Source organism: Peromyscus californicus, unplaced genomic scaffold (genome assembly GCF_007827085.1).
Source record: "Peromyscus californicus insignis strain IS unplaced genomic scaffold, ASM782708v3 Scaffold_18__1_contigs__length_77618521, whole genome shotgun sequence".
Taxonomy (NCBI): Eukaryota; Metazoa; Chordata; class Mammalia; order Rodentia; family Cricetidae; genus Peromyscus; species Peromyscus californicus.
Genome location: NW_026294480.1, coordinates 16,279,064 through 16,304,991, shown reverse-complemented (window position 1 = coordinate 16,304,991; position 25,928 = coordinate 16,279,064). Strand labels below are relative to the sequence as shown.

Here is a 25,928-nt window from a genome sequence, read left to right as displayed (position 1 = left end):
TAGTCATACCCTGTGTAAACAAGTTCACTCCATGACATCCTATTACCCCATGATGGCAGGAGAATGATAATAATCACACTACCTAAAGAGCCAAAAAGATGAAGCCAAATTGCTCTGCCCTTAAATTTCTTATAGATGTGAACAGGCAGATATCAATAAAACCATTTGATTCCCTGAAGGAGGTAAAGAGGAATCTTAATGATGATGAGTACAGATACACAGGCATACAGAATATCCTCCAATGAGACATATACAACAATGGATTGGGGATAGGGGTTTACCTGTGGGAATAAGCAGGAATATTTTTCTCTATATGTCACTGTGTAAAGATGACTACTATAGTTTTCAGATGGAATTTGACTGTATTTGACTAAACTCAATATGGAAAATAGAATTTGACTTCTTTATGGTAACAAAAACTGTACTTCTATGTATCTGACTTTAATGAAGAACCAATAAAAATGAACACACCCATATGCACTTGCTCACTAATGTCTACAAGTCCTGCAGTGGCTGCTCTGAATGTAATATTTCATACAACCTCCAAATTGACAAATTTAGAGTAGATTTGAGGTTCATGAAAAATGGATAGGTTTATTCATATTTGCATGAAGATACTTTTTTCTGTGAAATGATCCGAAGGAATCACAAATGGAGAGATTAGAAAGACCCAGGATCCAGAGGAACCACAGTCAACAGTATGTTGTGCAAGTGGTTGTTGAAAGTATGTTGTGGAAAGCTGTTGCTTCATCTAATAGTAATAGATATGATTGATTGTAGAGAGAATTCAATACACTTGTCCATCCTGGATGCCTAAGAAGAGATTTCTTTCCTGAAGCTAACATGTCTTAATTTTCCATTGGCTGCCTCCTGCACTTCATTTCTAAATTTGTGTTTGGTTCAGAATGTCTGAACTGATTCCCATTGGATTGCAAGTATGAGTGGAAAAAAATCATAGGATTAAAAATTAGAATGTTCTGATCATCTAAGCAATGTACTGCATAAGTTGCATTAGCGTGCAGCTGATCAGTATACAAGGGTTATCAAATTTAGACGGACAGGTTGTAAGCTATGAGGTAAACATTGCCCCATGTGTCAAGGCCTGCTTTCAGTTGCATATGATGAGGGCAGTCACACAGGACACTGCCGAGTAAAGTCTTTCTGTGACAAGAAATTAACTAATAAAAGGCTTAATGTTTAGTACATGCCAGTAGCGTCTATGGTGTTAAAAGAAATTGACCCTCAGAATGTGTATGAGTCTTTTTCCCCTCAGATAGATAGAAACTTATTTGTAAAGACCCTCAGATTAAAATGTCTGATGCCCTAGAAATACCCCTCAGATAGATAGAAACTTATTTGTAAAGACCCTCAGATTAAAATATCTGATGCCCTAGAAATACCCCTCAGATAAAAAATGTCCTTAATTAGGTTTTGCTATGCTGTGGTTTACTCTACAAACCCTGTCTATTGCCTTGAAGCAGGACTCTGTGGGTTACAACACTGGTCCTCTGGTTCTTCAAACCTTTCTGCTCCCTTTTCTGTAATGCTCTCTGAGCCCTGGGTTTATGGGTTGGGACCTTTGTTGACTGGATATAGGTCACCCCACAGGCAGTTCTCCCCTACGTTTTGAACTGTTCCTGTTTCCTGTTATGATCTCCATTTCCTACCAAAAGAATGAAGCTTCTTTGATGAGGGTAACAACTACATCTGACACTTCCCCTTCCCTTCTTCCAAAGGCATTTGCTGACCAGCAGTTTTAGAGGTGACCAGAAGTTGAACTTATAAGGCTGGGACAATAAATCTATGTATCTTGGACTTGGAAAAACAAGATATGGAGAGTAATGAGCTCAACTGACCTCAGAGGAGAGTAGGACTGGGACAATAAATCTGAATGTATATGTCCTGGGTTCAACATAGGGAGTAAAAATTTTTGTCTCTGTAGATACCCTAAATCCTGAAACCTGAATCCTGTTAGCCATCAGTAACCTCATGCTTATAGTTCAGCCAGTAACTTCAAAGAACTATCTCACCCCTAGCCCCCTGGTCCAATCCCAAGCTTCATGTAAACCTTTCCTATGTAAACCACTTAAAGTGAGTGCTCAGGGCTGTTCTCCTCCACCTGCTGTGTCAGAGGTTGGACATGGAACAAGCTTGCTTGTTTTGTTATTAAAAACATCTGTGTGCTTGCATCGGATATTGGCTCTGTGGTGGTCTTGTTTGGGGGTCTTGCAACCTGGGCACAACACATCCATCTGTAGATATCAGGGTTTTTAGATGTGATTGGAAATAATAATGGTTGGAAAAATAATAGTAGTAGTTTCTCCTATAGATTCTATGGTATCACCTGTCACAGGAAATAGGCTGAATTTGTAGTAACAATCATGAATTCACTCCTATTTTGTAGGCCTAAAGTCGAAGTAGGTGGTGTTGATTACTGCCATAATATAAGCACCACTATTGTGCCTTCAGAATATCTTACTGTTCTTGGTACACTTTGTGGTTAATAAATATTTCAGCTGGATAGAACTGTTGATTGCTTTTCTCCCTTGGAAGCTTGCATAGTTCCATCAGATACTACGAGATCTGGTCCTCAGGAAGAAGGATGCCAAGTCAGTTCCAAGTTGATTCATACACATCTTCTGTCCAAAGTATATGATACTTTCAACAAAGGTGTCAAACCTTCAATTTGTAATAGGCCACCAATGACAGCAACAGTCCATCATGTTTTGGGACATCTCTTGGTCTCCTCTGACCAACATTCAAAAAAAAAAAATGTTTCCTGTGCTTACACCTTTTAAATCAGGCACTTGCTGGGGGGAGGTGTGTAGATCTCTCTGAGTCCAGGGTCAGTGTTGTCTACATAGAGAGTTCCAGGCTAGCTGAAACTATTTAGTAAGACCATGTCTGAAAAAGGTCTGACTCATTGCCGTCTCAGACACATATTATAAGACACTACTCTCTCTATAAGCGTTGGTGAGGGTGCAATCACATGGAGCTTTAGTAACATATTCATACCCAGAAAAATGTGAAGAGATTTATTCTCTGAAGCTCGGCCTAGGAGTTTCACCTAAAATGAGCTTCACTTGAAGCTGAGGCTGCTGGGTTATAGCACATGACATTAAGTAGCAGAGCTCAAAAGCATACACACCAATGAAAATTGTGCTTTATTGCCTTTTCTTCCACAAAATATCATAATTTAATTTTAAATTCTCATGAAGATAAAAGGGAGGCTTCAACTGATATTGAGAAAAGACTTGCTACCAATATACACTTGACTTTAAATAAATACAATTTCTCTCTATAAAGAACATAATATTTCTTGTTCTGCCATTACACAATACATTCTTTTTTCCCTAAAAACCAGCTTGAAAGTATCAAAATTGTATTATCAGTTCAAAAGAGATGTTTATCTTTTTTCCAAGCAAAACTCTTCAAATGCAGTACCTTCTTAATCTACATAAGGGATGATGAGATCTTATTTGTTTTAGTAGTATTAAATCAACATGCAGTTTTATCTGTTTTAACTAAGGACTGTAATTATTAAACCATTACTACTGAAAAACATATTGTGTTTTGAGGATCACGCACAGCTGGAAGATGCACGCTACCTCAAGCACCAGATGCTCCATTTTTTGTCATTTGTTTAGAATTATTTAAACATCTACATGAATGAGCAGGAAGATGAGAAGGTGCCAAACAGTCTTTTTTTATTGAAAAGTTGCTAAATTTTTTCTTTTAGTAAACACTTTTCATTTACTATTTTCATATTTCTTTTATTTTTGAGGCTATAATATGATTGAATCATTTCTCCCTTTTTATTCCTCACTCGAAAACATCCCATATAACTCATTTTGCTCTCTATCTTTTTTTATTTTTTTTAAAGAAATAGTTCTTTTTCACTCCCTGCCCCCATCAAGCAAAATCTCCAAAAAAGGGGCAGATTCTGGTTCCTACCATGCACCCCACACCTAGGAGAGTCCCTGCCACTTGGAATTGCTCCAAAAATATCGGATGATTAAATTCAACAAATCTGTCAACTCAGGTTGGCCTGCAGAGACATAACTCTGGGGAGCCTATTCGGGCTCCTGCTTCCCTACAACCCAGCACCCAAGTACCCAAGCACCCAAGCAGGCTCATCCCTGCTCTTGTGACAAGTGATATCTGCAGCTATCTCTGTTCCTGACCATGAAGGCAGGAGTCCAGGATTCTGCCTCCCTCATGCTGCTGAGAGAAGCAAATTCAGCCCATAGGTTAGGATCTCAGGTCCTAGGAGCTGCCCTGCTTTCTCTGTCATGATAGGGTGGGCTCTCAGGCTCATGGGATCTGTGGCCTCCAGTTCAGGGGGCTCAGTCCTCAGGCTCAGGGCCTGGTTGCTCAAGCTCACATCTGGATGGACCTCTGTAAGCTCTGCCTACCCCAGGAAGCAGAAATGCAAACAGACCGTTTCGTTTCCAAACACAAAATACTTTGCCTTTGATGGGTGGAAGGGCGGGATGAGTGAACAGCATATATTTCTATCTTGGAGGCAGAGAGGTGACGGTCTGCAGCTTTGGCACTGGGTGGTAAGTTTTAGCATTCTGTTGGAACCAGCCGGCAGGAGCCACCTGAAGGGACAAGAGGACAGAATAAGGGGACTCAAGCAGTACTCCAGCCCTACTGTCCTGTCTTCCCCTCTTGAAACCAGGCCCTTCCCATCACTACCATTGTCAGGTTTTACAAGGGTCAGAGCTGGCTCTCCAGGTTCTCCTTCCTGCCTGCCAGCCTGAGTCTCCTGTGCCTCCCTGCTGCATGAGGGAAATACAATTCAGTCTCTACTGAAGCCCATTCTTTGTGGGCTCAGAACTTGGGTATGGGGTCCTCACAAGCTCTTCCCTCACCCTCACCTTTTGCTCTATGGACTCTGTCTCCTCAGTGTCCCAGGCTGCCGCCTCTCTCCATCTCCATCACATCTCCTCTCCTTCCCCATAACATATCGTCTCCCTCGTGAAACTGCTGAGGGCTCCTGAAGGGTCACCCTGTCCAGTCTGGATTTCCTGGTAAGGATGGCAGGGGGTTCACATTCTGCAAGACAACCTGTTTGGGGTAGGGGATGGAAATGGGTGCAGAAGCCACGGGATTGGGATTACAGTACCCTGAAGGACACACAAGACCCCAAAGTAGGCTTGTTCCTCCCTCTCAATAGGTTAAAGCCAGAGGAGAGGAGCTAGAGGATGCAGGTGGAACCCTTAGAGGTATGTCCTGGCATGAGTACCCACCCAGTCCAAGTTGTCCTGGAGTGACTCAGCTGTCCTTCACCCCCAGCCCAGCAGCTTCTGCTTAATAGTGTATTTACTCTTGCAGAGAGTCACCATCCGAGTCCACAGGCACTGTGGGCTAACTGTGAGTATGGGTTCCAGAGCAGCTGCACATCTAGCCAATGTCAGATCCACACTAGGAGCCAGAGGTGGGATGCAGAGCCTTGTCAAACTCATTCATGCCATCCTTTGCTTGTTTTCTCAGCTTCAATGTCAGGGCCATGGTGGTAATTCCACTGTTTCAAGGCAGTTCTGAGGTTTCGATGAAATGATAGCTGTGTAAGTCAGGGTCAAGACCAAAGGCAAAGAGGCAGTGTGGAACTTGGGACTTTAACACCAGTCTGTGAGTCTCCCATGCTTTTCCTACCACCATGCTTTCCCTACTACCATGCTTTCCCTCTTACCTCTGCCCTGACCACCACTGTCCCTACCCTTCATGGAAATATTTTTGAAGGAAAAGGGAAGGGTCTAGGAAGAGGTTTGCTTCTCCCAAGGCTCTTATGGTCCAGTGAAGAGACATCTCAGAAATAAAAACTGGGACCTACGCAGACCCTGCAGACAGCACAAGGAAAGGTTCCTCACATAGCCCTTCTCTGCAAGGGGGCAAGGCACACAAGTTCCTGGCTGAGCCTCTCTGCACCCTGGGCCCCTTTGGAACATCTGCACCCTCCACTGCCCTCACACAGGGAGCTCAGAGGCCGTTAAGGGGCCAAGAAGCCAGTTTGCCAACATCTTGCTCTCTTTGAATTCAAGGTTTCTTGTTTCACTAATTGTTATATTCATATATGCATATAAATATCTATTTCAAAATATCTCCTCCTCAGACTGTATAATATTTTTTGAGGTCTTTCTGTTTAGTATTGGATAACCAGTTGGCCTGTCCTTCTCTGAGGAAGACTAATCATTCTAATTTGAGAATTCCTTATATAGCTCTAGTTCTCTGTGTGTGGTTGAGGCCTCATGATACTTCCCCTGTCCACTATGCACAACTCTTGCTGTTGACCTTGTCCAGGTCATGTTTAGACAGTCAGTCATGCTGATGAGACTTTATGGATATAACTCCTGAAATTGTTAGGTGATACAATCTCACAGCAAACTTCCTGATCCTACAACTCTTACCCCCTCCTCCTCCTATGTCCACTGAGCCTTAGGTACAGGAGTTGATTTTTAGGTATATTCGCTGGGACTGAGCTCCACAGCTATTCATTTTGAGTGGTTTTGACCTCTTATAGTCCCCATCTGTTGCATAGTAATTGTCCCTTGATGATGAATAAGGACTTCACTTCTGTGTAGTAAAGGAGAAATATTTAGATTGTACTTATGCTGGTTTAGTAAAGTGGTGGAGGTAAGTTCTCTGAGGTTTATGGCTTCACTAGCTGTGTGTAGTTGGATAGGTTTCCTGTACCAGGCATGATTTCCCTCTTTTTGTTAGCTTTTAAGAAATAGTCAAAACAAATATGCAAAAATGACATGAATAATTTACAATAAACTGTGCAGGGGGAAGACAAACTTCTATCAAATATACTTGTATTAGTTGCCTTTCTGTTGCTGTAACAAAACACCACAACAAAAACAGTTTTTACATTATTCTGAAACATGTTAATTTCTTTTAATGGTGTAGCTCAGAGATCATACTATTACCTGTCCTAGAGATCTACTGTACATACATGGCATTATTCTTTCAAACAGTTACCTACAGATCAACATTAGCATGTAAACTTGTGCTTGTTATGATACTTCCAGTGAACACAATATTAGTTTGGTGTCTGTTCTTATAAACACTATGAGCAAAAGCAACTTTGGAGGAAAGGATTTACTTCATCTTACAGTTTACAATGCTCCTCCATGAGAAGTCAGAGGAAGTCTTAGGGCAGGTACTTGGAGACATGAACTAAAGTAGAGGCCATGGGGGAGGAACAATGCTTACTGAATTGCTTTCCATGGCTAGTTCACCCCACTTTCTTATCTCAACCAAGACAAACTGCCTTGTCTTTTTTAAGTACAAGTTAGATCCAAGGAAAAATTTTTTCTTATCCAATTTATACCTAAATTTGTTGTTACTTGTTGATTTTCCCACTTAGTAGACAAAACAGTTGTAAGATCAAATAACAGAATCATAAAAACAATAAATATTTTCATGATAGCAATTAATATATATATAGATTGTAATTTTAATTCTGAGGGTAATTTTGTAGTTTTATAAACAGCTCTTAAATATTCCCCACAAAGACATCAACTGAAAAGCCTTTATTTTGTAAGACTCCAGTGCAGCAATTATATTTAAAATGCTGTGAATTCCCCAGGAAATCCTATCTGCAATGTATCTAATAACACTTTAGAGGATAGTACACAATTCTGTTGCAGTTTCATCTCTATGGTGCATTTTTTTTCTTCAAGAGTCAAAAAATAATAATTCAGTAGGTAAGAGAATTTAACTGTAATATCCATAGGGATGTTAATACAACCAGGAGTCCCTTCCTTATATTCCATCTTCTGAATGATTGTGTTATGCAGCGTTTCCCCCCGCTTGATTTCCTAATTGCTATAAGCTATAAAGCTATATAAATGGGGTAATGCAGAAGCTGGAGACGTGCACACCAAATTGCAAATAAAATCTCAATGAGTTTTCAGATAGTAATAGCAAAAATCTTGGACTTTCAGTGTTTCTTCTAAAAAATGAGGTACTTAATGGATATTGTAGCAGTAGTAACTCGAAATTTAGTAACTCCATGAAAACATTTGGTTAATTTCCTTTAATAGGCCTGAGTGACTGCATCAAAGAGATGGCGATATTCTGCAGCCTTTCTGTGTATTCTCTACCCCCAATCCACACAGTCAAATAATCCCTACCACTTGACACCTATGCATAGATTGTTTTTGCATTTAAATTAGTTTTGAGAGACAGGAAATTTTGACCCATTTATAATGTGTAAGAGTCTTATCTCCTTTAAATTATTTTTTAAGTATGCATGGCTGACTTCTCTAAGCTGGAGGAGAGATAATAATTTGAGAAAAATCACATCTCCCTTGCACACTATTTGCAGTTGATTATCATTACACATTTTTTAAAATTTATGATAGAATAGACCACATGATAACAGAAGTGCATATGCAATCTTTAAAATATGTATATAGGTTAAAATAGGGTGGGCTACAGAGATGGTTCAGCTACTTAAGCTCAGTTCCAGTTGGAGAAGACCTAAGTTTGGATCACAGAACCCACATAACACAACTCCCAACATCCTGGAAGTATAATTCCAATGATCTAGTACTCTCTTCTGGATTCTGAGGGAACCTACACTCATTCATGCACATACCTACATATACATAAATACATAATTAAAACACAAAAATATTTTTTTAAAGTCTAGTATCTGATAAGAATGTGGTAGCTTCCAGATAGGTCATTTAGCAAACTTACTATGTAAACATAAGTACCTGAAGCAATCTGAATCACCCACTTATAATGCTGTTAGGGTGGTATATGTTTGCGAACCCAGGGCTGAGAGACCAACTAGCCTAGTCTAATTTGTAAACCCTGATCCTCATGAAAATTGCATTTCAAACCTCAAAATGACCACTGCTTAAAAATCCAAATTAGCTACTGTGGAACACTCAGGCTTGCTCTCTTGCCTCTACACATTCACATAGACACAGGCACCCAAAGATGTACACATGCTCCTCTACCCACACACGTGAGAAAATGCAAAAAGTAAACAAATAAATAACTATTAAATGAAAAAGAAAAAAATATGAGTTCAGTTCAGAAGGATCGTTTTTTAATGTATTTTATTAAAAATAGATTCTCTCACACAATACATTCAGACTATAATTTCCCCTCCCTTCACTCCTCCTAGCTCCTCCACCCCACACATCCCCTTTCCCTTAGATCTATTTCCTTTTTCTTACTCTTTTCCTCCTATTTGGTTGCTTTGTCCAACCCCAATATGAGAACATTTGCCTTGTCTTACTGTATCTTGTTTTGTCATGTTTGGTTGTTGTTTTGTGGAAGTTTGCTCTTTTCTGAAAACCTTATAACATTGCTCACTAGCATTCATACCATAGAACAGGAAGAGTTCTTAGTTATACTATTTTAAATTAGCTCACATAATTATAAGTACAACCCATAATGGAACATGTTCTTTCAACATCCTAGGCGCTGAAACCATTAGATGTTAATAACTCATAGCTCAAAGACAAAGGGTAAGTAAACGGAAGCATTATGAACCAAATTCATGTTTATTTAATCCATACTACCTTGAAAATAAAATGTAAATGTCACTCAATGAATTAAAAGTATATGAAAAGATGCCTAACAAGCTCAGAAAAAACAATACCTAAAATATATGAGAGTTTCAACAGTGAACTGGATTTTTTTTAAGTTCATGAATCTTGGAAATGAGCAGTGCAATCATTGAACTGGAAATAATTTACAGTAAGAGTTCTCCAGCAGGTTTTGTCAAGCTAAAAAGAACCAAGGGATATAAAGACAATTCATTAGATATTGTCTCTGCTGCAGAGAAAAAAAGTCTAAGGAATTCATGGGCACAATTGAACAAACCAATATGTCCATTATTTGACCCCACAAGGAAAAGAGATTAAGAGGACAAGGAGTTTATTTAAAGAAATAAGGATAGAATCTTATACAGGATAGAAGAAATATTTTTAATCCTTAATGTTATTAGGTTATTATCTAAAGTACATGACATCCCTAGAACTCATGAGCAAAACAACAAAAAAGAGAGATTAAAATAGACAATGTACTTAGACATTTTGCAGCAGAAAACAAAATGCCAATGTTTGAATGGTACCTGAAGTCATGCCCAGCATCATTAATCACTAAGACAAAGAATTTCTTTTTGACAACTAATTTTGTTGAGCCCTAAATTCATTCCTGATTAAAATGTGTGTGTGTAGTTTCTTGCTTGTTTATTTCCTTCCCATGGTATGCATTGTAATACCAAATATCTGCATATGTTTATTAACTAATCCTAGCAGTACCAAGGATATCCAACATGTACTTAATTAGTAGTAATCTCTGGTTTTAGAGAAGTGACTGCAGCATTGTGAATGTTCAATGAACCAATGCTGAATGATGAAGAAAGAATTAATCACATGGTTTTAACAGTATGTGAAATTCACATCTACACTGGAAACCTCTGAAATCCAAATGAAGTGATTTTTTTTTAAAGTTTCTTATATCTTTCAAGTATGTCATTTAACTTTTTCAAACTTTATGTTACATGTACATCTCACGTTTATAATTCTAATGAAAAGAGAAGAGATACATTAAATTACTGTGGTATTAGATGTCCAATAGTTACATTGTGTAGTATTATTTGATGTTGTTTAAGTAATTAAACAATATAAAACTGACCTGTCATTGGAAGCCTCAGTTAAAGCTTAGAATAAATTAGCCTGTGCTTAAAATACTCACTTAGTGTAAATTCTATTCACATGCTTCAGAAATGCATTCAAAGTCGATTTTGCCTACTTTGTTCAAATTATTTGAGAGAGAAACATGCACAGAAGCATTGTTCTTCAAACATTCACTGTCTTCAGGATGGTGCCCCAGCCGTCATCGCTAGCACTTACCGCCCCTTTGCAAGTGCTTCTCAGAGTAACTTTAAACGGTCCAAGGAATGAAGCATCCTAAGACAGTGACAGGGCTACTCCCAGAAACATCCTTACCCCCACTTCTGTCCATCTTTGGGATTGAGCAGCTTACATTAGGGAGGAATTTCTTGGCTTTGCCATATCTTCCAAAAGCAGCATGTCCTTAGAAGCTTCACGTCCTGGTCATGTTGCTCCATAGGCACATAACAAATGCCAGGGTACCTTCTGAGATGTGTCTGCTACAGTGTGGAACACTTGCCATGAAGACTCCAAAACCAACCCCGGTGCAGATAATCTGAGGTTTAGCGACAAAGACAACATAAATACAAGATTGACTTTTGTCTTGATCTTTGGATTGCTTGATTTTCTCTACACATGAAAAAACTTAGTAAAAGCAAGATTTTATTAGTATAATGGAGTTTTATTGTCTGGGAACTTGAAACTTGATTATAACACAACTTTAAGTCAGAGGCAGGGTGTCTTAACTGAATCAACACATGTTTTAAATTACTTTGATTCTACAGTACCGTTTTAAATGTCACAAACTTAAGCTAAGTATCTGAACAACGTAAGTGCTGCCAGAACCAGGATTAATTTATTCACTTTCAAGTTATTTTCTCCCTCATTCTACAAATGTTTATGTACTAGCTATAATGATGAAATAACTCAACCAGTAAGTTTGGGAATGGAAAATACATTAAATATGAAAAGACTAATACAATGCTGATGCAAAGGTGCGATGGTCAATATTGTCCATTTGAAAGATCTAGAATTTACAAAGGGATAAGGTTCTAGAAGTTTCTAATTCAGATTTTACAGATGATGTCATTTGAGTTAGAAAGATCCACCTTAATCTTGCATGACACTGTTCATGGTTTGGGGTTCTACAATAAATTAAGGAGATAAAGTGAGCTCAGTATTATCATGGGTCACTTTCTGCTTTGTGACAATGGGATAAGCTTCACAAATCTCCTGACTTCCCCAATAAGGACTATATCCCCAAAGTGTGAGCCAAAATACTCCCTTACTTCCTTAAATTGCCTTTGTTAGCTCTTTTGGTAAAACAAAATAGTGATCACACAGTAGACTTCTCTCTTAAAATCAGATCAAGATTATAGAATTTTAGAGACAAAGCCTATAACAAGGAACTTTGATATCTAGATTTTCAAGTGATAGGTACAGAAATTATAATAAACTTTTGTGGTGATACATTGTATCTCCCAATATATTGTGCATCCTAATAAACTTATCTGGGGTCAGAGGACAGAATAACCACTAGATAAACATAGAGGCCAGAAAATGGTGACACACACACCTTTGATCCTAGAATTATGAAGGAAGAGATTCTTCTAGATCTCTGTGAGTTCAAAGCCACACTGGAAACAGCCAAGCATGGTGATACACGCCTTTAATCCCAGGAAGGGATGGCAGGAAGCAGAAAGGTATATAAGGCGTGAGGACTAGGAACTAGAGCTGGTAACAGCTAAGAGCTGTTCAGTTGAAATCCATTCAGATGAGGACATAGAGGCTTCCAATTTGAGCTAACAGGATCTGCTGAGGAATTGGCAAGGTGATGTTAGCTGTGGCTGGTTTCGTTTCTCTGATCTTTCAGCGTTCACCCCAATACCTGGCTCTGGGTTTGTTTTTATTAATAAGACCCTCTAAGATTCATACTACAAATTTTTACTTTTCATTTGTTAGTTTTCACATAAAGTCTTTTGTATAGTACAGGCTAGCCTGGATCTCACAGTGCAGCCCAAAGCAGGATGATAATGGTATGAACCATGCTTGGGCTGCACTGTGAGATCCAGGCTAGCCTGTACTATACTTATCATCCTGCTTTAGTCTTTCCAATACTGTGATTCCATGCATGTATCACTGTCTGTAGCAGGAGAACGATATTTTACCCTTGTTGTAAGCAAACAATTTGACCTGGGACAGTTGTTATAATTATGGGAGAAGGTAAGATACTCTGAGCCAGAGAAAAAGGTTTGAGTAAAGCTCTCAATGGTTCTATGTGGTGTGCACAAATTTGCATTTGGACATTAAGCAAAAACTATTTATACCAATTGGCATATGGAGGGGTGAATTTAATATTTCAATTCACAAAATGTACACTGCAATATAAAAGCCTCTACAAAATTATAGAGAAAAGAGTTAAAACGGGTACTTAGGAATGAATGCATATTTAAACACTAAGAAGCAGATATCATCACAGACTGAAGAAACAGACTTGAAATAAGAATTGTACACAAATAGTAATGAGTGGATCCAAGATACAGTGGAAGCTGCAGTTCCAGGCACAGATAAGTATCTGAAGATACATCTAGCCAGTAGAGGAAAATCTTCCTATGTATTCCAGGCCAGTGAAAAACCTTGGGCTTTGTGAAGAAAGATAAATTACCTAAAATCATATATGTACCATATGTCGTAGTCTGGTAGATTATAATATAGCATATGTATTATTCAATCAAAACTAAGGAAACGATAATGATCTTTTATTCAAGATCTGTAATTTTACTAGTTAATTATTGCAATTAACATAATCAAATACAACCATTTCTTATTTAATATTCCTGACAGTCTCAGGGTTTTTAAGAACCTGTCAAGGAAAGAGTAAGGTTGTTCTCTATTCAAAAGGAGTCATTCTCAAAAAGGAAGCCTGTTCATCAGACAGGCAGAATAGCAGAACTTTGCGTCAAGTGTCCATTCCAGGCTAGGTCTGATGTTTACATTTACATTCAATTTAAGTATTCCAAAGTAGTCTTATTTCCTCAAGAGTTTGAGACCTTTGTTTATTATAAATTGTACTTGCTCAGAGTATATGCACATTTACATATATACAATTAGTAAATACGTTGAAACTTTTCCTGTGGGGTATTTTTTCTAAGTACAACTCTGTGTATTGAGCACCATGCTCCTGTTGTTTTATTCATACAAGATGTCTTCATATATCATAAAATAAAAGTAATTCCTAAATAAATGACATCCAATGTAGTCATTATCTAGAATATACATTTAAGGTACAATTGCTTTACATAAGATGAGTAAGTTCCTACCAAAGATACACAATGCAAGCTTTTAAATTTCATGGTGACTTTGTTTCATGAACATGTGCCATACCATGTGTCCTGCCATTTATACAGATAGTGGAAGGATCGTTCAGGGGAAAAAATGATCAAGCTGTTAGGAAGAAAAGTGTTATACTGTTTATTAATTGTTTGAGAATTTATAATGTACTTATAACACATTTTGGTCATAGGTACTCCACACTTTTAACTCTTCCGGATTCACCCAACTTCCTTCCCAACTTTTTGTTCTCTCTCTCTCTCTCTCTCTCTCTCTCTCTCTCTCTCTCTCTCTCTCTCTCTCTCTCTCTCTCTCTCCCCCACTGAGTCCAGCTTATGCTGCTCATACACAGGGATATGGACCTCCTCACCAGGGTAACATCTATTAAGCAGGGGTCATATCTTAACAAAAATTGACTCTCACTCCTCCAGCAGACATCAACTGCCTATGACTCATCAGCTAAGGTTGGGGTCTTGGCCTCACTCTTCATGGTGGAATGTAGCATGGCTGTACATAGTTCACGTTTTTGCTGTTAACTTGAGCTGCTGCAAGTTTACCATAGTTTGATTCTGTTCAGAAGACTTCACTTTGCTACGTCCTCCCTAGCATATAACTATTATAATCTTCCCTTCCTGGTCTTTTCCATCAATATTCCATAAGCCCAAACTTTTCAGGGAGGGCATGTAATATAAATGCCTCATTTAAGGCTAAGTAATGCATAACCACTTACTCTCTCTTGCATTAACCATTTGCAAATGTCTGTGTTAACTATAGTCCACTGTACAAATAAACTTTTGATGAGAATGAGAAGGTAGTTTGATGTTGTATCCATTTGGCAAAGAGGTTCTACCTCTGTGGCATGTGAGTTCATGAGCTATGGCTTTACTGATAGATCTACAGTACTGGGCATGTGTTTCCTCCTGTGGAACATTCCTTAGATTCAATCAGAAAGAAGTTAATTGCCCTCATCATATTTATGTTCTATATACACATATGATTGTATCTTTCCAAACAAATCATTGTTGTGATGTATAATGTCTCCAGCAGTTTCACCCTCAGCAATCTGGTAGCACCTTCTAGGACTATGAAATATAGAAGGGAGGGAAGAAATTTCTCAGTTGGTACCAACTTGATTTCTCTATTTTCTGTTATGAAGATTTTATAATCTTTAGTATTAGAGTTTCTGGAATGTCCCTGGCCAACAACTCAGTGGATGTATCCCATACCTGGTACCAGGTTTTTTACTTGACAGTCTATGGCTTCTGGGAGGAGCATTATTATCTTCTCTGTTGGGTAACTCCAATTGCCCTCTTTACATATTATATGGTAAATTTTCTTTTTCTTTTTTTTTTCAAACATCCATGGTATTAGTTACTTCTCATTCTATACCTCCTGTGCCCTACAATCTCATTCCATTTCTCTCCCCTTTTAAATCTCCCTTTTCATTATCACGACTTTACCTCTTTGTATCTTTTGTTGTCTATGATTCCACCCCTCTCAAGTCCCATCCCCACCCCCCACCCCCACCCCGCCACATCAGCCTCTTCCTTGTTTCCTGGCTTTTTTCATCATGCATTCTAAGTTAAACACACAATCTAAAGTTTCAGTCTTAAGATCCATATGTGAGTTGGAACATTTGACATCCGCATTCCAGAATCTGGGTTACCTCATACAGTATACTTTTCTCTACTTCTATATATTTACTTACAAATTTCATAATTTCAGTTTTTGTTTCAGCTAAATAAAATTGCATTGTATATGGGTCCCACATTTTCATTTCTCACTCATCAGCTAATAGAGACTATTAACCATGCACAGCCATTGTAAGTAGATAAGATAATCATGAAACAGCGTATATCTCTGTAGTGGGAAATGGAGTGGTGCACTAGGTCACATGATATATCTAAATAGAACTTTTTGTGAAAGCTCCACAATGATTTCCACAATAGTTGCATCAATTTTCACCTCAGCGACAGAGCATGGGCCCTTTTCTCAACATCATTAACAAACTATTGTCATTTGTTTTCTTAATTTTAGAAGTTCAGATTGGGGGGTGTTGCTTTTCATTTTTATTTCCTAATAGCTAAAGATGCTAAACAGTTCTAAAAATGTTTCTTATTCATTTGTATTTCTTCTTTTTAGAAATATCTGTTCAGTGGCATATCCTAGTTTTAACTGTCATTTGTGAAAGTACACACTGATAGGATATACTGAACAAGCAGAGTCAGAGGAGTCTGAATTCAAAAACAGTCTGGGTTATACCTTGGTGGTTTAGAAAATATTCTTTAAAAATATGAAATTCTCTCCAGACTTTTTTTTTAAATCTAAGATTCATAAATTTAAATTAAAAAGTAGTTCAAGTCAAAGGTTGTATATACAAGAAATGATATTTGGAGTGAAAGCAAGAAATATGAATCTCAGAAAAAAAATACCAATATAAATTGCATATTATTCTTGAAAATGAACTTTACAAGCCAGGTCCCCTGATCTTACTGGTATTATTAACTCCTTTTATAAAAAGTGATTTATTCCAAGTGCCAGAGATGAAACTTAGCAAGCAATGTCAGACAACTCAGGCAGAACACAGATCGCAAGGGAAAGGACCCCCTTTTACACTGGTTCATGCAGTCTATTCTTCAGATATTACATTTTTGGGGGTATTATTATAGTCACACTCATATCAGAAATTCTGTTCTTCAAATACGAAGCCAGTATTTCTTTGGGAAACAACAAATATAATTATTGAAAGAATACTTTATTACTACCTAAAATGACTCCTACAGAACTATGCTTAGAGAGAAGTAGGACATAATGTGGGTGAGACAGAGAAACGATCACATACTTGCCACTGGAGTGAAACAGCTGGTGGCCTCAATGAGTCGAGCCACTGTTCGACTATGACACAGCAGCTGAGCTATGAGGTTACGTTCAAAAGTGAAATATTTATGGTTGTTTCTCTCTCATTGCAGCAACATATTTATCACTTTTCATAACTGTCATAAGAGCTTAAAATGTTATAACGTGCATGCAGCTCATGCAGCTGAAAATGCACTTATGTGATCTTACACTGATACGCAAGATCAACATTGTAAAGAAAAATTCACTCATTCCATATATTCATAATGCATTTCAAAAGTCACTTTCTTCACATTGTGCTCATGAATTATGCTTTGTGAAATCACAGCATAAAGGGCAAAGATGTAAATTTCATTTGAAAATCACACCAAATGGTGAGAAAACATTAGGATAATAACACCTTCTATATATTTGTCACATTGGCTTCAAAGAAGAGTTACTAAAATCTCTTTCTCTAAATTCATGAGTTGACAAAAATTTGTGTGAAATTAAAAATGTATCACCAAAATAATGTGGTATTAAGTGAAGTGGAATGAATACTGAAGGCAGTTACTTCAGCCAAAAGTTTTAGTAGGTGTGATTATTGAGACTTGAAGAATTTAGCTTATGCAAATAGGAATATTGGGGAATTATTTTTTAAAAATCACAATAAATTTTGTGAGTTTTTACTATTTTCCAGTGCCTGTACAACTCTGGACCTAGAATAATACTCTTTTTTTTTTCTTATGAGCTAAAGGAAAATTTGAACCATTTTAAATAAAGTCAGTGGAATGTGTATCTTACTTTGTTCTCAAAAAAATAGTGTAAAATTTGAATAACACATTTGTCAGACATTTGAAAATTCCAATTCCACTCCTACACGATTCTTATACCTCCAGTAAAATGCCATAATCATTAACTCTAATTTATCAGAAAAGTTTCTGATAGATAAAAAAAGTACTACTGATGGACTGAAACATTTTCATCACTAGCTATATAATGTTGTTTTTTAACTATACATAAAAAATCAGGCATGAGTGATGATTTAAGTTGTTTTAAAAAATAATTATTTATAACATTATGCCACCTCAATACAATTCATTTAACTCCACACAATAGTGCACGCTTATATGCAGGGTGGAAATTTAATAAGGAAGTATGTGAAAGTCTCATGTTTCTTATCAAGTAAACAAGTCACATTTTCTTTATCTACAACAACATGTAAGTTGAGATCCTGGATATTTCTTGTATGAACAAATACTTTTTTTTTTTTTTTTTACTGCTGATGATTTTAGTGCTGTTTTTCCTTCAAGCTTTTCTTGATACAGCTGCAAAAACTATTGTAGTAAAATCAAATCTTTATGGAAGTCATTCCCCAACTTGGAGATCTGTCTTGCCTGGACATGGAGTCCATACCTTAGAGCATTATGGAAGGTGCCTGAGACAATGTATGAAGCCAAGAGTCAGGCACTTGGTATTGCCACTCACGCTTGACCTGTCAACCTGTGCCTCAAGCCTGGTGTGATTTTCAGCTGCATGTATTTGCCAGTGAGCTTCATCTCTTCTACTCCATTTTATTTTCTAAACACCTAAGCACTTTACCTGCCTGATTGATGCTTGAGATGGTACTGACTGAAAATGTAGTATATTTTTTAAAAGTGACTGCTATATGTGCAATAGTTAACTTGTTGTTTTGTGTTTTTGTCCATTTTTTGATATTGTAACTTAACTACAGTGTTTCCTCAAACACTACCTTATTGCTATCCCCTTTGTCCTTTAATTTCAAGGCTTCATTTTTTGTTAATTGTTATCACATACATATATGACTTTGTATATACATATATATTACTAAATATGACTTAAGTCCACATAATGATTTTTATGTATGTTTTCAGGACTTTCCCTTTCTCACTGAATAGCAATAGCTCTTTCCTGGGAAGGACCTCCTCTCCTTTCCCAGATTTTCTGAGTTCCCTTTAGTTCTTTAGTCTAGGGTTGATGCCCCATGGACTGCACCCCTGGGCTCCAGTATGGCATGTTCATTGGTATCTTCCTTGTTCGGCTCAGTTCTTGGTGGTTGTGTTGGTGAGAATTTATGACTATAGCTTCTTTTGTTACTAGGAGACACATTCTCCTAATAAAGTCTCTGTTTCTCTGGCTCTTACTGTCTTTCCACCGAGTCTTCCACAATGATCCCTGAACATCAGGTGGGGAAATGTTTTGTAAATGTATCCAATGAGACTATGCTCCATAACTGGATTTTGAATGGTTGTGGTTTTCTGTAGTGTTCTCTGTCTGCTGCAAGAGGTTTCCTTGCTGGTAATGAAGGCTACACTTACCTGTGTATAATAACCAATATTTACAGATTGTTGGTTAGTAAATTAGTGGTTGTAGATTTTCCTCCAGTACTAATATGTAATATATACATTATTTGTTTTTATATCTACCAAAAGTATAAGTTCAGTATTACATATAAAAGTACATGTGTAATTAATGATGAATATTAAAGGTAGGAAATTACATGTAAAATATTTCCAAGCACAATAGTTTATGTGTATTTTCAAAAATATTTGCACATTATTATCTGACTATTTCATTGGTTACTTTTCTCATTGCTGGAATCCAATACTATAGAAGAAGTTAACTTAAGGGAGGAAAGATTTGTGTTGGCTTAGGGTTTGCATGGGTGTAGTCTTACATGGTGATGAAGGCAAGCAGCGAGAGTGTGAGGTCTGTGCTCACATTGCATCCACAGTCAGTGAGCAGGAAGAGATACATGTGAGCTCAGCTCTTTTTATCTGCTTCGTGTTTTGTTCTGTCCAGAATCCTGCCCCATGCAGTGTGAATACCCACATTCAGGATTGCTCTTCCCTCAGTCAAATCTCTCGAAAATACCTTCAAAGCAAAGCTCACAAGTGTGTCTTCTAGCAAATCCACACCCTTCACCTGCATGCTTTAAAGAAATATAACTTGTATTCAGAACACCTAGTTAAAATTCAGGTATTTAGTAACACGTACAAATTCTCTCTTTCCATTAGGCAGAAAATGATGACCTGTGTTCACCTACAGTGACAACTTGGGATCTAATGGCTGCCCCAGTGATTCCAGCCATGAGTAAGGATGTAAATATGGTCTGACCTTTGCTGATGGACAATTAAACCATGGACAGACTAAATGACCTACTTTGGACTGTCCTTCCAAAAGATGCTTCAGCTTTCCTCTTGAATGCACACTGAGCCCTTGTAGGCCACGAAGACAGGAAGGAGTGTGAACGGGAAGTAATCTTACAATGAGAATTACGAGCACATCTTGCATCTGCCCAGTCCTCGTGTGTCTCTGTTTTGTGCAGAGGTGTTATGGAACTGCTCACCACAGCTCCATCAAGGTGACCAGAAACCAAACCAAACACACCGAAGGGGAGACTGAAGTCCACCATCGTCCCAAGAGAGGATGGGTATGGAACCAGTTCTTTGTTTTAGAAGAACATATGGGACCAGATCCACAGTATGTTGGAAAAGTAAGTTCGTTTTGATTCATTTGGAATTGTTTGTCAGTTTTTCATTTCTTGAGAAATCTTGTATTGAGAAGAAGGGGGACCTGGATATTAAATTGAAGAGATAAGAAGCATGCTGCATGTATTATAGAAAGCTGTTCCTTAGACTGGAGAACTCAAAATAATTGTGAAATACAGGAACAATCCTTCAGGTTAAATCTAGTATAAAAGTGATTCACACATATCGAATTATGCTTCCCCCTCCCTCCAATGCTACTTTCATTTTCCCTCTAATGAAAGTAGATTTATTGGGCATGCAATTAAATACATTTGTCTTTGTTATCATAAAAGTAAACAAAAATTCACAATTGTTCTGAAAGTTCTATCACTGTTGACTGCTACTTTAATTTTTTTTTTTCTGGCTCATGGATATGGTGTTAAAATAATACTTGACCTCCTATCATTTACTATTTATTTCACTTATTAAGATGTTTCCTTAAATCAGCTTTATAATTTACATGAACATGGTGTCTAATATCTATCAACAGTTTAAAATATTTGCTGCTTATTTTCTATAAGTGTTAAATATTCTTGAGATGCTGGTAAAAATCACACAAAAAACATCAGATTATTAATAATGTAAGATCAACTTCCCATTTCTTAAAAATAGAGTGACATGTCAACATTTTGAGGAATCCATGTGTTCATTATATGGATGGAGCAAGTTAACCATGCATCACCTCATTTCTAAAACAGAATGCAGTGTGAAAACTTAATTCTGATCAATTGCTGATTTGTGGAAGCAGCTGTACTTACATATGGTTAATCCCTACCCGACAGACAGCTAGCACAGAGGTTGGATAACTGAGCGCAGTCTCAGCTTCTTCCTTTTCTCTGAGTGACTATGTTTGTTTTATTATTACTACTGATGAAAGCAAAATAGTTCTTGATCCAGACCATGGAACTTCCCTTGCATGCAGGCTGTGCAGGATCACAAGCAATGACATGCATGGCCCATCAGGGCTTTGGATATAGCTGTGGTATCTGTAGTACACAAAAGTTGAGGGGTCAGTGTACAGAACACAGAAAAGGATCCGAAACAATTTGACAATGTTCACATATGCATACCAAAATGAAACAAATGATTCATCTGCACTGTGTGTTTTTACCCTGTAACATGCTCTATGGGGTGATAAATGTATAAACATTAAAACATAATATAGTGGACTATAAATAATTTATTTGTTATAAGCTCCTCTTTTCTATAATTCTTTAGTTTTTAAAATGAAGGCAAAACAAAAGAAACAGGAAAAATGATCTTTGATGCTAAAACAATATAAAGACATATATTTAACATTTATTTTACTATATATGCAATACGTATTTGATGTGAATTTAAATAAATGTGAAAATAATAAAATTTTCTGGAAGAGGGGAGGAAAGAGTAGGATTATTTTTCACTTCCTCTTGGGCATAATTAGGCTGAACACAGATGATGCCTTAGTGAAAGGACTCGCTCTAAGCTGTTTTGTCAGACACGGTGCCCATTCACTTATGGTTGAAATTTTCTAAGTGTTGAGGAGGGTTGAAGGCTCATGATGTTATCTACCAATTGTTGGTGTTTTAATTGAAAAAATTCATTGATAAAGACTATCACCAAAGGATGCGGCCATTTATATACTCAACATCATTTATTCAGTTGCATACTATCTATGGATGTTTGGCCACAATGATGGCAGAATTGAGTAGCTGCAGAACAAAAAGGAAACAAACTTGAAAATGTCCAGTATTGCCCTTTACAGAAAATATTTCTAAGGTCTGAATCAGGCTTTGGGTGCAGGGAATGCACAGAAGAGGGTTCTTAGTGATTTCTCTTTACATGAGGGATCTATCCCAGGGCTTTGTAGCAACATCAATAGTTAGGACAGTTAGTGGAAATGATGAAAACAAAAATAGTTGTAATGAATGGCTGTGTTCGTCAACAAGGGAGAGTTTGAGAGGTCATTGCCTTTTTCACCGCTGTCCCTACAATTCCGTATTAATTTGGCAAGTGCTAAGGAACTAATGTTGTCTATGTTTGCTACTATTAGGTGAAATTATCACATGAATATTATGTGGAGTCACAAGTTAATATAAGCGCACAAAAATACCTTTCTGAAGTGGGTTTTTGATTCATTAATAAATCAAATGTGGTATAACTCTGTAGATCTGCCCGCTTGGCGGTCCAGTGTTTTAACCTTTAATAGTAATAGACAGAAGTGGCTGTCTTGGCAGGTATGCCACAGATAAAGTTAGAGGGTGGGGACATTTGAAAATACATTGGGATTTTTAAATGGAGACCTCTGTATACTTTTCAATAGCATTTTGTTTTGTGGGTATAAAGTAGGTAATATGTTACTATGTTTGGATGATAATATTTTTAATTACTTGGTTTCTTCTTTTGTATTTTTTCTTTTTGGTGTTGTCTTTTTGAAAATAGATTATTTTAGCATAATCTATGTTTTACCATCCCTCTACGTCTTCCAGTTCCTCCTTAGTTCTCCCCCATCTTGATCCATCCACGTTCTGTCTCTCTTTAGAAAACAATCAGAGTTCTAAGGAATAATAAACTAAAACATAATAAGAGAAAACAAAAGCTAATATATTAAGCTCATTCACCTATGTTATTATCTATATTATATATATATATATACAGATGCTTTTTAAATGTTTCTTTAAAATTTACATTGAAATATGGTCATGTCCACCTCCCCTTTCACGTCACCACTTCTGGTTTCCCCTCAAGTCCTCCTACGGATTTCATCCTCTTCCTCCTCCTTCTCATACTATGCTTCGGCCTTCAGGGCCCACTGAGTCCAATGACTGCTCCCTGTGTGTGGGCATGTATATCAAATTAGCAATGCTAAAAGTTAGGGTAATTATAGTTGATATGTACATAGGTTTGTGGCCATATGCACGGTCATGGGAAACCCAGCCACCCTCTTAAAAAAGAATCATTCCTCTTCCATTAGCAGATGACATATGCCAGTGGATCCTTTACAATTTAAGTTAGGTATAGGGGCTGGCAAATATTCTAGATGGGATTTTGTTGTCTTGATCTTGTATAGGCCTTACACAGGTAACCACGGAGTTCATGACTGTGATGTCCATGTCAGGTCCAGAGACAGCATTTCATAGAGTTTCCCATTCTTTTGATGCTTTTATATTCCAACATGTTCCTGAGCCTTGCAGATGTGATAAAGATACACAATTTAATGCTGTACATTCAGTCTTTCGTTCTCAGAACTTTAACCAGTTAAACATCTCTCCGTTGACCCCTGCCCGCTGCAAAAAGAAGCTTATTTCACTGAAGTTCAGAGAAGCCCAGGTCAATGATATGGGTATAATATTTAAAAGAAAACTTGAGGGGGCAGGGGGGGGAGAACAAGGGAATCCGTGGCTGATATGTAAAATTAATTTAAATTATAAAATAAAATAAAAATAAAAGAAAACTTGAGAAAATCACCATTTAGCACATTCATAATAGCAAATACTATTCTAGAGCCTATGATATCTTGTCATGGGGTTTAACCATCATTAGAGTGCCAGGTTTGAAATTCCTTTCTTTGCAACAGACATCAAATATAATGAGAAAGCTAATAAGTTTCCCCATAACAATCCTGTCATTACTGCACAAATGAGCAGATCTTGCCAGACTGGTCAGTTTTGTCTAGTTTGGAGGGTCTAGTTTGGGATCAGACATTGATTGGTTTTCTTTTCTTTTCTTTCTTAGCAGCACATATAGCAGCTTGAGAGCTAGCTCTCAAGGATGAATTTTCCTCATCCATTGAAATTACTTTCTCTAAGCCATACACCCAAAAGATATGGCATCTTCACGAATAAGGTCTTACTTATGATGATGTTGTTGGTAATCAAGATCAATGCCAATAGCCTGTGTTGTTTGGAGACTTCTGAGGTATATCTGACCAGGAACTCATAAAAATGGTATCCTATGCCTTGAAATTTAACAACCCATCTCTTCTGGGAGAAAATTTGTTCACTTTTGCCAAGTAATTTCGTTCACACTCTTTTTAAGGTCTATTTTGAAATTATCTTACTAAGTAGTAAGTTTCCACAAGGCTCCTACATATACTGTTAATTTTGGTTAAGACTCACCACTCTTTCTTCCTTTTCACCTTATCTCTTCAATACATGGGCTTCCAGTACTCTCTCCTTTTCTCCGATGTCACATGTACTCTACTCTATGTCCCATAATACTTTTTTATTATGTTGACAATAGGAGGCATCAGCATGATTTTTTATGCACACTTCCTTTAAATTACCCTTATCACCCTACTGACTCCAATGTTTAAATGCCCCTTCATGCTTATACCTTACCAGCTCTTGAGTTCTACCTACCTACTTTCATTATTACTATAACCTATTATCCCCATTTTTCTTTTGAGACAGGGTTTCTCTGTGTAGCTTTGTGCCTTTCCTGGAACTTACTCTGTAGTCTAGGCTGGCCTTGAACTCACAGAGATCCGCCTGTCTCTGCCTCCCGAGTGCTGGGATTAAAAGCATGTGCCTCCACCAAGTGGCCTTTTTTTTGGCTTATTATCCCCATTTTTAATGTCTCCCATTGTCCTTGTTTCTACTTATGGTCTCAGTTAAACACACAAAAGATTTGAAGCTAGGATCTGAATATGAGAGAGACCATGTGGTTTTTGGGGAAAGTGTTGTTTTAAGATGTGTTATATTTGTTCATGTTGTGGAACATTTGTTTAATGATACAAAGATGTGTCATATTCTTTGATGTTGCATTTGTTTAATTCTGTGAAGCTGTGTTACTTCGCCTGTCTAAAAGATCTAATTGGTCTCATAAAGACCTTAACAGCCAATAGCAAGGCAGGAGAAAGAACAGATGGGGCTGTCAGGCAGACAGAATAAATAGAGGAGAAATCTGAGAGGGGAGATCAAGGAGTAAGAAAAGAAGGGGCCAGCCACACAGCCACGCAGCTAGCCATGGAGTAAGAGTGAAAGTAAGATTACAGAAGTAAAAAAAAAGAAAAAGCCCAGAGGCAAAATGTAGATGGAATAATTTAAATTAAGAAAAGCTGGCTAGAAACAAGCCAAGCTAAGGCCTGGAAGTCATAAGTAAGAATAAGACTCCATGATATTTATTTGGGAGCAGGATGGCGGACCCCCCAAAGAGCAAAGAGTAGAACAACTGGTAATAGATTGATTTCTCTTTTATATTTTGCTTTAATGAAAGAAAGGAAAGCATATTTATTTCACAATATTTGTGTATGAGTCTTGTCTTCATTGCACAAAATAAGTGATCAGGAATAAAATGTTTTATATATTTTTGGTTAGAATAATAGAGCCACTTCATTAAATTTACCTTCAGTTTTGGCAATGTTCACAATAAAGTAGATATGATAATAGAAGTTAATAAATGCTTACATTTTACTGAAGAAATCAATAAACTAACTTTTATGAAATTGTGCAGTATTTTATATTACTGCCATAGTTTTCACTGGATTTAAATCATTATACTTTGAATATATCACATATATTAAGAACTTGGTTAGTAAATCCTTCTCTCCCCTTTTAAAAAACACTCTAGATTGAAGAGACTC

The 25,928-nt window shown here is 37.3% G+C and overlaps 1 protein-coding gene across 6 annotated transcripts in view; it reads left to right on the top strand.

The window, feature by feature from the left end:
- The window catches only part of Cdh18 (cadherin 18), an 845,179-nt gene that overhangs the window by 556,286 nt on the left and 262,965 nt on the right, over positions 1 to 25,928 (top strand). For all 6 annotated transcript variants that reach the window (XM_052743062.1, XM_052743063.1, XM_052743064.1 and 3 more), the window contains one exon: positions 19,853 to 20,331. In XM_052743062.1, the coding sequence (XP_052599022.1) occupies positions 20,104 to 20,331 (228 nt within the window). In that variant the 5' untranslated portion in view covers positions 19,853 to 20,103. The remainder of the gene's footprint in view (positions 1 to 19,852; positions 20,332 to 25,928) is intronic.